The sequence below is a fragment of the Homarus americanus genome, unplaced genomic scaffold, assembly GCF_018991925.1.
Source record: "Homarus americanus isolate GMGI-L3 unplaced genomic scaffold, GMGI_Hamer_2.0 scaffold32929, whole genome shotgun sequence".
In the NCBI taxonomy this organism is placed as follows: Eukaryota; Metazoa; Arthropoda; class Malacostraca; order Decapoda; family Nephropidae; genus Homarus; species Homarus americanus.
In genome coordinates, this window is record NW_024737097.1 from 8,515,907 (window position 1) to 8,528,659 (window position 12,753).

Below are 12,753 nucleotides of genomic sequence, written 5' to 3' on the forward strand. Positions count from 1 at the left end.
TCCCCTTGGCGACAACCACTCTCCACGCCTGCTCCTCCTTCGCAGGTGGCCTGCTAGGCAGGACACCTACCTGAAGGAGTTCAGTCCTGAGGGTTTCGTTCTCCCCCCTTAAAACGTCTATCTCTCTCCTTAACTGCTCCAGCTGACTTAACAGAGTGGCCAGGGGGTCGTCTTTCCTCACACACCGTCCCTCTTCCCCCACAACACAACGATCCACGGCGGCCATTTCCTATGGTCACTAACACGAGCATTTAGGGGCACGTCCTTCTCTAAGCTAGGTCAGCCTCGTGGCTCTCTCATAGAAGCCTTGCATGACCAAATAAGGCCTTACTAACTCGTGTTATCAAATTAGGAATTGTTTACAGAACAATTATTTAGAACAACCTTTGTAATCTGATATTTAGTAAAGTGTAAAATAGCATTATTACATTTACTAATTATGATATAACATTCTTGTAACAGTTTTCTTTTAATCAGAATGACATGTACTGTAACCGCCAATCAGACGGTTAGAGGGTGAATAATACTTCTCACGTCGTACACGAACATTATAATTCGGTCAAACCTGTTGAATACAATTCATTTAGTATTTCAAGTAAGTCATACATAGGCACTCTTACAGTCTTACATAAATGTTAAATCCAATATATATTTACATAACAATCATGGCTATGTAATTAGTCTAATCTTAACACAAACACAATGACACAGTCTACCTGTGTACACAATAAGTACTAGTTAAACTTACGTGTTGAAAGTCTAGAGAGAAGCCAGGGTAGGTGTTGACTCTAAGATATGGGTAGCTATACTGAAATGCCCACCCTATAGCCTGGCCCCTTGGCTGGTCAGCTATGGCTGAGTCAGGTGATTATAATTATACATAAACAAACTCCCTTCACACCCTCCAACCTCCTTCTGGGCCTCTCATCTTCAACCATCTCAACACTCTACATTGTGAGTTACAGCCTAACAAAACATTTGTTTATATGTCATCATAATTATGTACCGCTTGCGGTAACACCCACTCTGTTGAGCGTTCACGCTCAAAACCAGATCAGGCCTTTGATACTTAAGTTTGTCATGTTCATGCGACTATGCTGCCCTCAGGCTGGTGGTATTTAACTTTGTCACGTCCTTGTGACTAAGGTGCCCTCAAGCTGGTGGTATTTTAACTTTAATTTTGTCACGTTATTGTGACTATGCTGCCCTCAGGCTGGTGGTATTTAACTTTAATTTTGTCACGTTCTCGTGATTATGCTGCCCTCAGGCTGGTGGTATTTAACTTTGTCACATTCCTGTGACTAAGCTGCCCTCAGGCTTTTGATACTTATCAGTTCCTTAGGACATCTCGGTCCTTTGACGTTCGGACATCACCATCTTCATGTGTGGATACCCAATTCATTCTCTTGGCTGACTCCGTCAACCCTTTCCATTGCTCCCTCCAACAAGCATAATTTTGTCACAGGTCGCAACATTGTGGACGTCGACGTCTTTACCACTGCCTGTCGGACAAGTCCATCCGCGCCAGCCTTGACTTCCATCACTCGACCAAGGTGCCATTTGTTGCATGGACTATTTGCTTCTGCTATAATGATTAGGTCACCAGGGCGAAAGTTGCGCGGTGGTCTGAAATGCACTTGTCGAGTTCTGAGTTGAGGGAGGTACTCCGTCAGCCAGCGCTTCCAAAATTGATCTGCAAGGTACTGGACATGCTTCCACCTTCTGTGGTATGATTCGCCTATTGACCTTCCACCTAAGGGAAGATTACCCTTTTGACTTAAGTGCAAAAGATCAGCAGGAGTGAGAGCCTTTGGTTCATTTGGAGTGTTTGGAACCGGGGTGATTGGCCTACTGTTAACTATGGCTTCCACTTCACAGAACAGTGTTTGCAGACGTTTATCGTCTAAAACTTGTGAGCCCACAATCGCCTGCAGAACCTTCTTTACTGTGCGAATCTGCCTTTCCCATACTCCCCCCATGTATGGGGCAGCTGGTGGATTGAAGACCCAGTCAATATCTGCTTTCAGTAAGGCACCTCTGAGTCTGTCATCTTGCTCCCAACTTTTCACTTCCAGTTTGAGCTCTTTGGCTGCCCGTACCATGTTTGTCCCATTATCCGACCTAATACGCTCTGGTGTACCTCTGCGTCGTGAGAACCTTGTTATTGTGTTGAGGAAGGCATCTGCGTCTAATGAGGCCAAGACTTCTAGATGAACAGCCCTAATAGTTAGACATGTAAACAGACATCCCCAGCGCTTAACCTGTTTCCTCTCTACCTTGATAATGAATGGACCAAAACAGTCCGTTCCAGTGTAAGCAAATGGAGCCTTTCCAGGAGTGACACGATCTATTGGTAAGTCAGCTTGCCTTTGATGCCGACTTCTCCAGTTGTTCCGTCTGCACACTACACAGCGTCGTATGATTCTATCAAGCAAGCTTCTGCCCTGGGGAATCCAATACCTTTGCCTCTCACACGCCATCGTGTGTTCTCGTCCGGCATGTCCGGCTCTCTCTTCGTGCATCTCCCGCACTATGATTTCGGTGATGTGGTGGTCTCTAGGCAGCAAGATTGGCTCCTCACCACTTCGCCCAAGAAGGGTTCCTTTAATTCTTCCCTTTGATCTGAGCAACGTTCGCTCGTCCAAGTAAGGTTCCAGTTTATATAGCTTATTGTCCCTCGGCAGCTCACCCTTTATGACAGTTTGGATTTCTTTCTCATAAGCCTCTTTCTGCACCAATTTTATAATTGTCTGCTCAGCCGACTGTAGTTCCTCAGTGCTTAGACTCTTCAGTTTGAGGCGCAGGTCTGCGGTCCTTGTACTGGACCCAAGCCATCAAATGAACCTCTTAATCCATGCCACCCCTTTCACAAAGCGGTACCATGGTGAGTACCTGAGCCACAGTTTGGCGAGGGACCACTTTGACTGCTTGCTCACTGCCAGAGCAACTACAGATCTCTGGTGTACTTCTCGTTTCACCTCCGGTAAGTCGTTCAGAACTGCTGGCAGTTCCTTTCCCTTTGGCCACCGTTCTTCAACACTGAGTAGAAAGTCAGTACCTCGTATCCACCGAGATCCTGCAACCAGGTCCAGGACAGGTAATCCCCTAGTTGCATCATCTGCTGGGTTCAGCAATGTGCCGACATGTCTCCACTGGTCAGTTCTTGACAGCTCTTGTATGACTGCTATCCTGTTGGCTACAAACGTTTGAAATCGTCTGCTCGAATTGGCGATGTACTGCAAGACTAGCATGCTATCCGTCCAAAAATAAGATTCGTGTATGGCCATGGTCATTTCTCGGCGAATCGTTCGATCAGCGTTCACTGCCAGGACAGCTGCACAAAGTTCCAGCCTTGGTATTGTCAGTTGCTTGAGTGGGGCCAGCTTGGCCCGTCCGTACACGAAAAAGCACCGGATACTTCCGCCAGAGTTTACCATTCTCAGATAGGTCACCGCACCGTAAGCAGCCTGCGATGCATCGCAGAAGGTGTGCAACTATGCTGAGATGATTTCTTTAGCACATGCTGTTTTTAGGCATCTGGGTACCCTTAATTTCCCTAGGTGGGCCAGTTCTCCTAGCCAGGTGCTCCAGGTCGTGTGATTAACAGTCGACAAAGGTTCGTCCCACCCTAATCGCCGCCTGCATTCACACTGAAATAATATTTTAGCCCTGATGATGAATGGGGCCACGAACCCCAGTGGGTCATAAATAGAACTGACCAGGCTTAGTACTCCTCTCCTGGTCGCTGGCCTTGAGTTAGGTTGCACCTTGATGGCGAGCTGATCACCTTCCAGGAGCCACCTAACCCCCAGGGCTCGCTCCATTGGCAATTTGCCTTGCCTCAGATCAATTTCCTTCAGTGCATTTTGCCTCTCCTCCGGTGGGATGGTAGCCAACACTCCTTTGTGATTACTGGCCCACTTAGTTAACCGAAATCCTCCACACGCCAACAGTCTTCGAAGCTGACACTCTAACATTGATGCTTCATTTGAGGAGTCCAGCGACATGAGCAGGTCGTCAACGGAGAAGTTGACTTCCGCTTGCGCCACCATGTCGGGAAACTCGGATCTGTGGTCTTGGAATGTGCGCCGGAGAGCGTAAGTTACATATGAAGGGCTCCACATCCCACCAAAGATGTGCACCTTCATCCTGTAAGTTACTGGCTCTCTACTCAGGTCCCCATTCTCCCACCAGAGGAATCTTAACGCATCTCGATGTTCTGGCGCTACATGGATTTGATGGTACATCGCCTCCACATCTTCCATGATGGCTGTAGTTCCTTGGCGAAACCTAAACAGAACTCCAAGTAATTTGTTGTTGAAGTCTGGACCTTGTAGTACCTGGTCGTTCAGCGATATCCTTTTGTGTTTGGCGGCACAGTCAAAAACTATGCGTACTTTGTTTGGCTTATTAGGGTTCAACACCGGGTGATGAGGCAGATACCAGACCAGTCCAGTATCTGACTCCAACTGGCACTTAGGCACTGATTCAGCATATCCTTCAGCAAGCAGTTTATTTATTTCCTCTACGTTTCCTTGTCGCAGCCGTGTGTCCTTGGATAGTCTCCTTCGAAGCCCATCTAGTCAACGCTCCGCCACGGCCTTGTTGTTTGGGAGTTCCGTGTTCTCATTACGGAACGGTATGGGAAATTGGTAATGACCATTAGTTTGATGCCTGTCTCTGACCATAGCCTCAACACTCTTTTGTCCTCAAGTGAATGAGCTGCTGACTGCAAGGCTCCTGTGTCCCCACTTTCCAGCTCCCAAAAAAGCTTAACTTGTCTTTCCAGACGGGTTTCAGGACTCACGACAGTTTCGGTCATCAGGCATCCTGACATGCAAACTCATTGTGCGTCTTGGTGCCCCACCGGTCCATTTACTGTCCAACCCAGTCGCGTTTTTATGGCGAATGGCATTCCATCCCTTCCTGCTCTGACCTCCAAGGTACCAGGGCCTGTGGGACATCTTGTCCTATCATAATTTCTATGCTGTTGCTCTACAATTCTGGTAATTCCACACCTCGCAGATGGGTCCACCTTGAGATATCACTTGTGTTCGCTACGGAGTTGTGCAGCGTTGTGGGGAAATTTTGTATAATGAGTACTTTCGGGATAAGTATGGTTCTGCCTCGTTCATGCCTGCGCCAACCACTTCTAGATCTATCTCCGCTGACTCGAGTATCATCTCTTGGCAAGTGTACCCATGGTTACCAGGGTAGGTGTCCCTTTCATCCTTAGTTTCTGTGCCAGATCTTTGGTGCAATACGACCTGTCGCTGCCTGAGTCCAAGAGAGCTAAAGTTCTGATGTGATTTCGTTGGTGTGAGTCCTTTCCCCGAATCTTCCCACTCACTATGGGCAGTACAATCTTGGCATTTTTTGTCGATAGTCAGATGTTGCTTTCGCAGCTGTATGGGTTTTCATGGGCGTCCTTTGTCCCTGTAGCATAGACATGGCCTATTTTTCCGGCCATGTACGAACTGTCGTTGGCTTTCTGGGCCATGCCACCATCAGAGGTGCCTGCCACTGACTCCTGTTTCACGATACCTTGAAAATTTCGCTTTACACCACCCTTGCGTGTGTTTGACATACTTGCAGTAAGTGCCTCCCTTCGTTCTTGATGCAACAGTCTAGAATGCTTCTCTTTCCACCCATCAGTGCCACACCTGAAGCGTGACCAACACTCAGCAACAAGGTGGCCCACTCTCAGACACAACAAAGAGCAACGTAATCTTTTACCCTCTCTAACCTCTCCCTCACTGACATGCTCCAGAATTCGTCGCACCCTGCTAATCCATGTGCTCTGGAACACACTGGGCACGAGCCTTTTCCAGAGCTTGTTTCTCCTCTATTGCCTTTCGCTTCACTGATAGTCACTAGGCCCACGGCACGTTTGCTTGACGATGATCCTTCTGGTCTTTTCTTACTTCCTTCTTGACTGTCCTCGCTTGATAGCAGAGCCATGTCATCCATCGTTACCGCTTTCTCCTCCAAATATAGCGCTAACCACTTCACCAGCCCTGTTCTGTGTCCTGTCGACTTCTGATAATTTCGTACATCATCCACACAGCGTTCCCTCAATTTGGGGGGAAGCTTAATCACCAGCGTTCTGAAGGTCTGCCTTGTTTGAAGTTCAGACATCAAGTTCAAATTCTCCAGATGGCTTACTGCACCCCATAGCTGAGATGCCAGTTTTCACAGCCCTTCGTCGTCGAACGCCCCCCACTGAGCGAGCGTCTATGAACCTTTTTACCAGCTGGTCCGCATATGCATACTTATCTCCAAACCTTGCCTCCAGGATCTTGATTGCCTTGTTGTAGGCTCTGTCTGGCTCTAGATAGTCGCATCCCATGATTGCTTGATGTAACTCTTCTCCTTCACAAGCATCCATGAGCAGTTGGTACTTGTACTTCTCTGGCACGGCCGCATTTGTCATGTATCGACGGAAGGCATGCATAAAGGTCCAAAACTCCGCCCACCCTTGTCCTTTAAACTTGGGAAGGGTGGCTTGCGGCATGCGCATCGTAGCCACTAGCTCTCTTATTTCTTCACCCTTCTCTGATTCTCCCTGTGGATGCATAATTGTGACTTGAGGCGCTTTGTTTGCAAGTATTGGCGGTAAAGACGATGCCATTTTCTCGACATTGACCGATGCCTGTTGCTGGGTTTCTTCCCGTACTATTGGCTTCTCATAATTGCTGGAGTTCTCTGTCGAAGGCTGTGAGCTGTCACTTCTTCGTGTTAGTGCTGATGTCTCTTGACCCGCCACCATTCCAGTGTGCATCGTTTTCATCCACCCTGCCTTAAGCTCTCGCAGGGCTCGGTTTACTTCATCCGACGCTGCCTCAGCTCTGGCCACTGCTTGTTGATAATACAATTACCTACTGTGACCCTCCCGTGGATCTCCTGGTATTGCAAGCTCATTTCCTGTTTCACCACTCTCTGATTGTACCTCGGCGGGCGGATCCATTGGCATTAGGTCAAAATGTTTGCTTCTATCTAGGTCCGAATCTCCTTCCATGTCATCAATATACCCAATCTCCGACATCTTGCTCATTCAGGTAATTTGAATTGCGTTCGTTTCCACCACTCTTGAATCAGGGCTCGTTCGTGTGCCTCGTCATACACTCGCACCTGATATCATTACAGACTTTACATTGATATTTGGGTTATTTACAAAGCAATATCACTTCAGTCAATTATGACTGCTAATTGTGTTCTGCACTTAACAATAATGTCATAGTGTTTTCATTCCCATATTCACTACACTGGGAGTGATGAAGATCACCCAGACAAGACTATTTTCTGGACTAACAAGGTTTAACTATTATCGATGTGAGAAGTACACGGACTTTGCACTGCACTTACTCACCACTGGATACACACACATCCACACCCACACGCTACACTAAGAGTGGCTGAGCTCACTCTGACAACATTATTTTCTTCAATAACAAAATGTTCAAGTATTATCGCCACTATAAATCTACGGGCGTTGCACTGTAATCCGTGGCACTGGGAACACGCGCGCGCGCACGCACACACTCACGCACACAGTGACCCGCATCCCTCCAGTAGGTTGAGTTGAGTTGGCCTTGGTTACTGCTGCCCGCGCGTTGGTTCAAGGTAGCACCGCTACACAGTAGACATTCACGTTTGACTGTAACCGCCAATCAGACGGTTAGAGGGTGAATAATACTTCTCACGTCGTACACGAACATTATAATTCGGTCAAACCTGTTGAATACAATTCATTTAGTATTTCAAGTAAGTCATACATAGGCACTCTTACATAAATGTTAAATCCAATATATATTTACATAACAATCATGGCTATGTAATTAGTCTAATCTTAACACAAACACAATGACACAGTCTACCTGTGTACACAATAAGTACTAGTTAAACTTACGTGTTGAAAGTCTAGAGAGAAGCCAGGGTAGGTGTTGACTCTAAGATATGGGTAGCTATACTGAAATGCCCACCCTATAGCCTGGCTCCTTGGCTGGTCAGCTATGGCTGAGTCAGGCGATTATAATTATACATAAACAAACTCCCTTCACACCCTCCAACCTCCTTCTGGGCCTCTCATCTTCAACCATCTCAACACTCTACATTGTGAGTTACAGCCTAACAAAACATTTGTTTATATGTCATCATAATTATGTAACGCTTGCGGTAACATGTACATTCACATAAAATCCTAAGTTCTATATAACGAAAATCTGTCAAAGCTTCTCGAAGGTTCCTTATGACGCATTATGACTCCATATCTTTGGTAATGACGGATACAAGCTGTGGGTTGCCATCTTATATCTTCCACCATTGGAGACATACATGCCTCATCTGTCTTTGGATACAGACGTGTTATAGTCGAACTTACCATAGACAATTGTTACAACTGTCATTTGAGTGCGAATGTTCATACGCCCATACTGGGCAATCCCGTTTACACCCAACCCCTATTGCTCATACATCCGTCAAACCTATTTTTGAAGCTACTCAGCGTGTTCGAGTTAATGGTGATGATTCGTAACTTGTTCCACTCATCCACTACTATATTTCCAACCCAGTGTTTACCTATCTCGCGCCTAAATCTAAATTTGTCTAATTTAAAACCATTGTTACAAGTTCGCTCCAGGTTGCATAGTTTTGGTACCTTTGTTATATCATCTTTGTTAAACCTGACATCCATTTATACACCTGGATCATATTGCCCCTCACTCTACGTTTCTCAAGGGAGTGCAAATTCACTTGATTTAATCTGTCTCAATACTTAAGGTTCCTAATGCCCGGGATTATTCTTGTCATCCTCCGGGATACGATAGCCATTATGTAGTACGGTGACCAAAACTGAACTGCTTGGCTTGGTTGGTTTGGGGATTTCTGGTCATTTCGCCTTTCGGCCATTTCGTCCCGAGCTGTTGTCTTCTTTCTTCGTTTTTCTTTTGCATCATTTTTGGTGTTTTTCCATTCTTGATCTTCATTCTTGTGCTTTATTACTTTGATGGTCTTCTTTCTCCTTGGCTTTGTAGTTTTGGTTTTTGGTTGTGATGGGTTATGGTATGAATGGGTGATATGATGGTGAATCAATGACAGTCCAGATGAAATGACCAGGCAAGTGAAACCTTTCTCTGATAGATATATATATATATATATATATATATATATATATATATATATATATATATATATATATATATATATATATATATAGATATATATATATATATATATGTGCGTGTTGTAAGTAGTGGAAATGTCTATGATTTGTGTCTTGTGTTGTATGTTTTCCATTTTCTTTATTTATTTTTATTTTGTATTTATTTTTATTGATTTGCGACATTTTTACAGACATGAAAATCAGACGTTGCGTGTGCCATTTACTGTACATCGTGCTGATAACAAGAGTATTACAGAGTCACTTATGGTGACATCATCTTGCACTAGGCCTGGTCGCCAGCATAGCCAGCCGTCGACTTTTTGGTTCGTCCTGGCTGCACTCTGTCAAAATGTGTTTAACAGATTTAATTTTGTTTTAATCGGTACAGATGGGAGGAAAAGGGTTATCTATGTAAGATTTTAGGTGTGGCAAATAGGTGCAATTTAACCTTTATCTTGCGAGAACCACCTCTTAATTCCTGTTCTCTCTGTATGCTGACGGATAGTTTCCAATGTTAATCTTGCAGTTGTTGCGAAGATTTAAACTGGTCCATTCCACCTGCCACTTGCTTGTTGTATACTCGTATGTCTTCCCAAGGAGAAATACGACTGCCGCTCCCAGGGTACATTGGTTGTCTCTCTGAGACACATCGTGTTCATTGCCCCTAGTGTTGCAGTGCCCAGGCACCAATATCAACACGAAGTTCTTGGCACCTCATTGTTAATAGTGTCTCAATTTTTTATGTTTTAAGAGCTGACATAGAGTCGGAAATGATGGAAATATCATTGACATCGCTTGTTATTGCAATGACAATGGTTGTATGCCGCGGCAAGCGGAAACTCCGGTCCCCTCTCTTCCCCACCGTTGTTGTAAGTCCTGGACCTGTCTGTGAATACGCGAGTTGTTTTAGGAGCCTCGGGATGTAAGTCGGGGTTCTCACATAGCGGGCACAACGGTGGAACATATCTATCAACGACCTCTAAACGGATACAACGCCCTGGCACAAGGTCTGGAGGCGGGCGGCATAGGCATGGGACCTACACAGCCCTCCTGAGGTGGAGTGGGGGGACATGAGCCTCTACCTCCAGTCTTTCTATACGTGTACACCTGTAGGCACCCAGACATAGACGAAGGCATCGGCTCTGTATTCTGGTCAGCTTTGCGAGTGTCATGTCAGCATACAGCTGACATCCATAGTCGAGTTTCGATCTGATCAGGGTCTTAAACACCATTAATAAGGATTTGCTTTAGGCTCCCCATGTAATTCCTGATAAAACTTTCAGGATATTTGCTGTTTTTAAGCATCTACTTTCTACTGTAGATCGTTAATGGGGTTTTTCCACGTTAGTTTCCGGTCAAAATGGATACCGAGAAATTTTATTGAAGTCTGAATTTTAATAGGAGTATCATTTAATTTCTATACTGCCTTATTTACGCTACGTTTGGTGAAGACCACTCCCACTGTCTTCTCAACTGGGAACTTAAATCCCCATTGTTTTGCCAACTTTTTCTCGACTTTAGGCCGACCTGTACCTGTTCTGGTCCTTTAACCGTTGATTACATCTGGGTTAATGAGGCTGGAACATGTATATTATATAGGGTTTTAGTAGCGAAACCCAATTGTCTGTCATCCATTTATTGAGGAACTATTTCAGATACAGCTCTGCTAAATACGTCCGGTTGGTGTGAGGTGTTGAGTGACAATGAGAACGGAAACATATCCGACGTCCTCCCTCGAGGAAGACGGAACCATCCACGATGCCTTTCAATATTGTCTTCCTCTAGTCAAGGATATCAAACTACTGCCCGCATTAGGTGGCCAGAGAGCCGGCTACTTAGTGCTTTAGCTCAGCACAAAGTGACGCGGCTTCCCGTGGGCACACCTTATCACGTGCTCTGAATATGCTACCTCATAGCTAATGGAAAGTTACAGAGGATGATAGCTTATATAAATCCAATGTAGTTAACCCTTTTATATAATACTTTTGCCAATAAGACAGGGGCTATTATATGGCTCGGTCACACCATCCAAGCTAAGCGAAGAATAAACTAAACTCGTAGAAAAAACCTATACATAAACCTAACCATGTTACATGCATATGTGTGTAAACACTAAACTGGGGAATAGCTGACACCTGCGGTTGAACAGCTACCCAAGCCCTAGTCTGCAATGCCTTATGGAGAGTATATTGTGTACAATGGCAAAATTGGATGAGTCTGACTTAAAAGACAAAAATATTACTGCCAATATCAACACAATAGTGGAAATCGTTAACTTGGGTAAGCAAATCCCGTAATAACATGACAGAAATAATCTTCGCCTATTTCGTGTTTAAGATCGCACCTTATTAGCACTGTACAACTTTTGCTACTAAAATCACGCTGGATGAATGAGTGTGTGGTGCATGTGACTCTTCGACGAAACATTAATTTTTGCGGAGAGCAATGGAACTGAGTTGTGAAGGATTCTATCACGGTATGGGTGAAAATTTACAGTCTGTGATAATATACTGTAGAGCTATCATATTTGTATTTTGAAAAGATGTGTCTATGACATCATTAATATTAAAATAGAACTGTCATGCAGTTTGAAAATATGTATCTATGACATCATTAACATTAATATAAAACTATCATATTTGTAGATTGAAAATTATTAGCATTATTATCCTTCCTGGGAAAAAAAAACAATTGTCCGCATTTTCTATGTCTAAGGTTTGAAAAATATTTAGATTTAAACCAAAAAAAAACCTTGTCCGTCCATTTACAAGAAATTGATGTAAAATATATTTAAAATAATTAAAGTATCAACAGCTGAACAGGTGAAAAATAAATACTGGAAATTATATTACGTCAGTATATATTAAAATAAGTAGGGCACTTATAATAATTGATATAACCTACACGATGTCTATCTGTGTGAAGTTATGTCGTTGAATATTTTAATGTGGGTATATATAATGTATACTTAAGTACTTATTTATGGAGGTCTCGGTCGTCGTAGAAAACGGATGCCGACAGAGGCAGCCATCCCTCCCACTGGCACAGCTGATTCAAGGTCGAGATGAGTGGGTCAATGGCCGCCGCCCTGTCAGGTGCTTATCTTTGTTGCGTAGCAACTGAATGATGCTTCAAGATGGCGACGGGCAAGTCCTCTTCAACGCTTGGGAGTCCACTATCCACCAAAATTGCTGACTGCTGGTCTTGAGGTCGCTGGATATGTCCACCACTGACGAGATGCTGCTCCTTCTGTGTGTCAAACCTTCGGAAGCCTTGTATATATAGGACTTGCTGGGGACACCAGTGGAGTAAACAATCTGCAGTCACGAACAGCCAAAACAGTCCGTTTTATATAATGGTGTAAGGTCCACGTGTTGCAAAACCTCGAAGCTCGTAGGTATGTGGCAAACTGTAAGATCTGCGCACAGGATACTGAATGCTGACCTCGTGAATTCCTCGCCGTCACACCTTGCTGCCAGACAGGGGTGTTGCCAACTTTCCATAAGAGAGCAAGTCATCAATAACTCAGAATGGGTTATTGAAAAAAAATTTGCACACCTCTTTGGATGACAAAGTAAAAATCACTCAACGTA

General features: G+C 44.6%; 1 protein-coding gene across 1 annotated transcript; it reads right to left on the reverse strand.

Moving 5' to 3' along the window:
- Positions 1-1,379: 1,379 nt before the first annotated feature.
- Positions 1,380-4,822, reverse strand: LOC121873105. The gene is made up of 4 exons (XM_042376416.1): positions 4,686-4,822; positions 3,720-4,359; positions 2,893-3,467; positions 1,380-2,820 (listed from the first exon to the last, which is right to left on the reverse strand). Exons 1-4 carry the CDS (start codon positions 4,820-4,822, stop codon positions 1,380-1,382), a joined length of 2,793 nt encoding a protein of 930 aa, XP_042232350.1.
- Between the last annotated feature and the right edge of the window lie 7,931 nt (positions 4,823-12,753).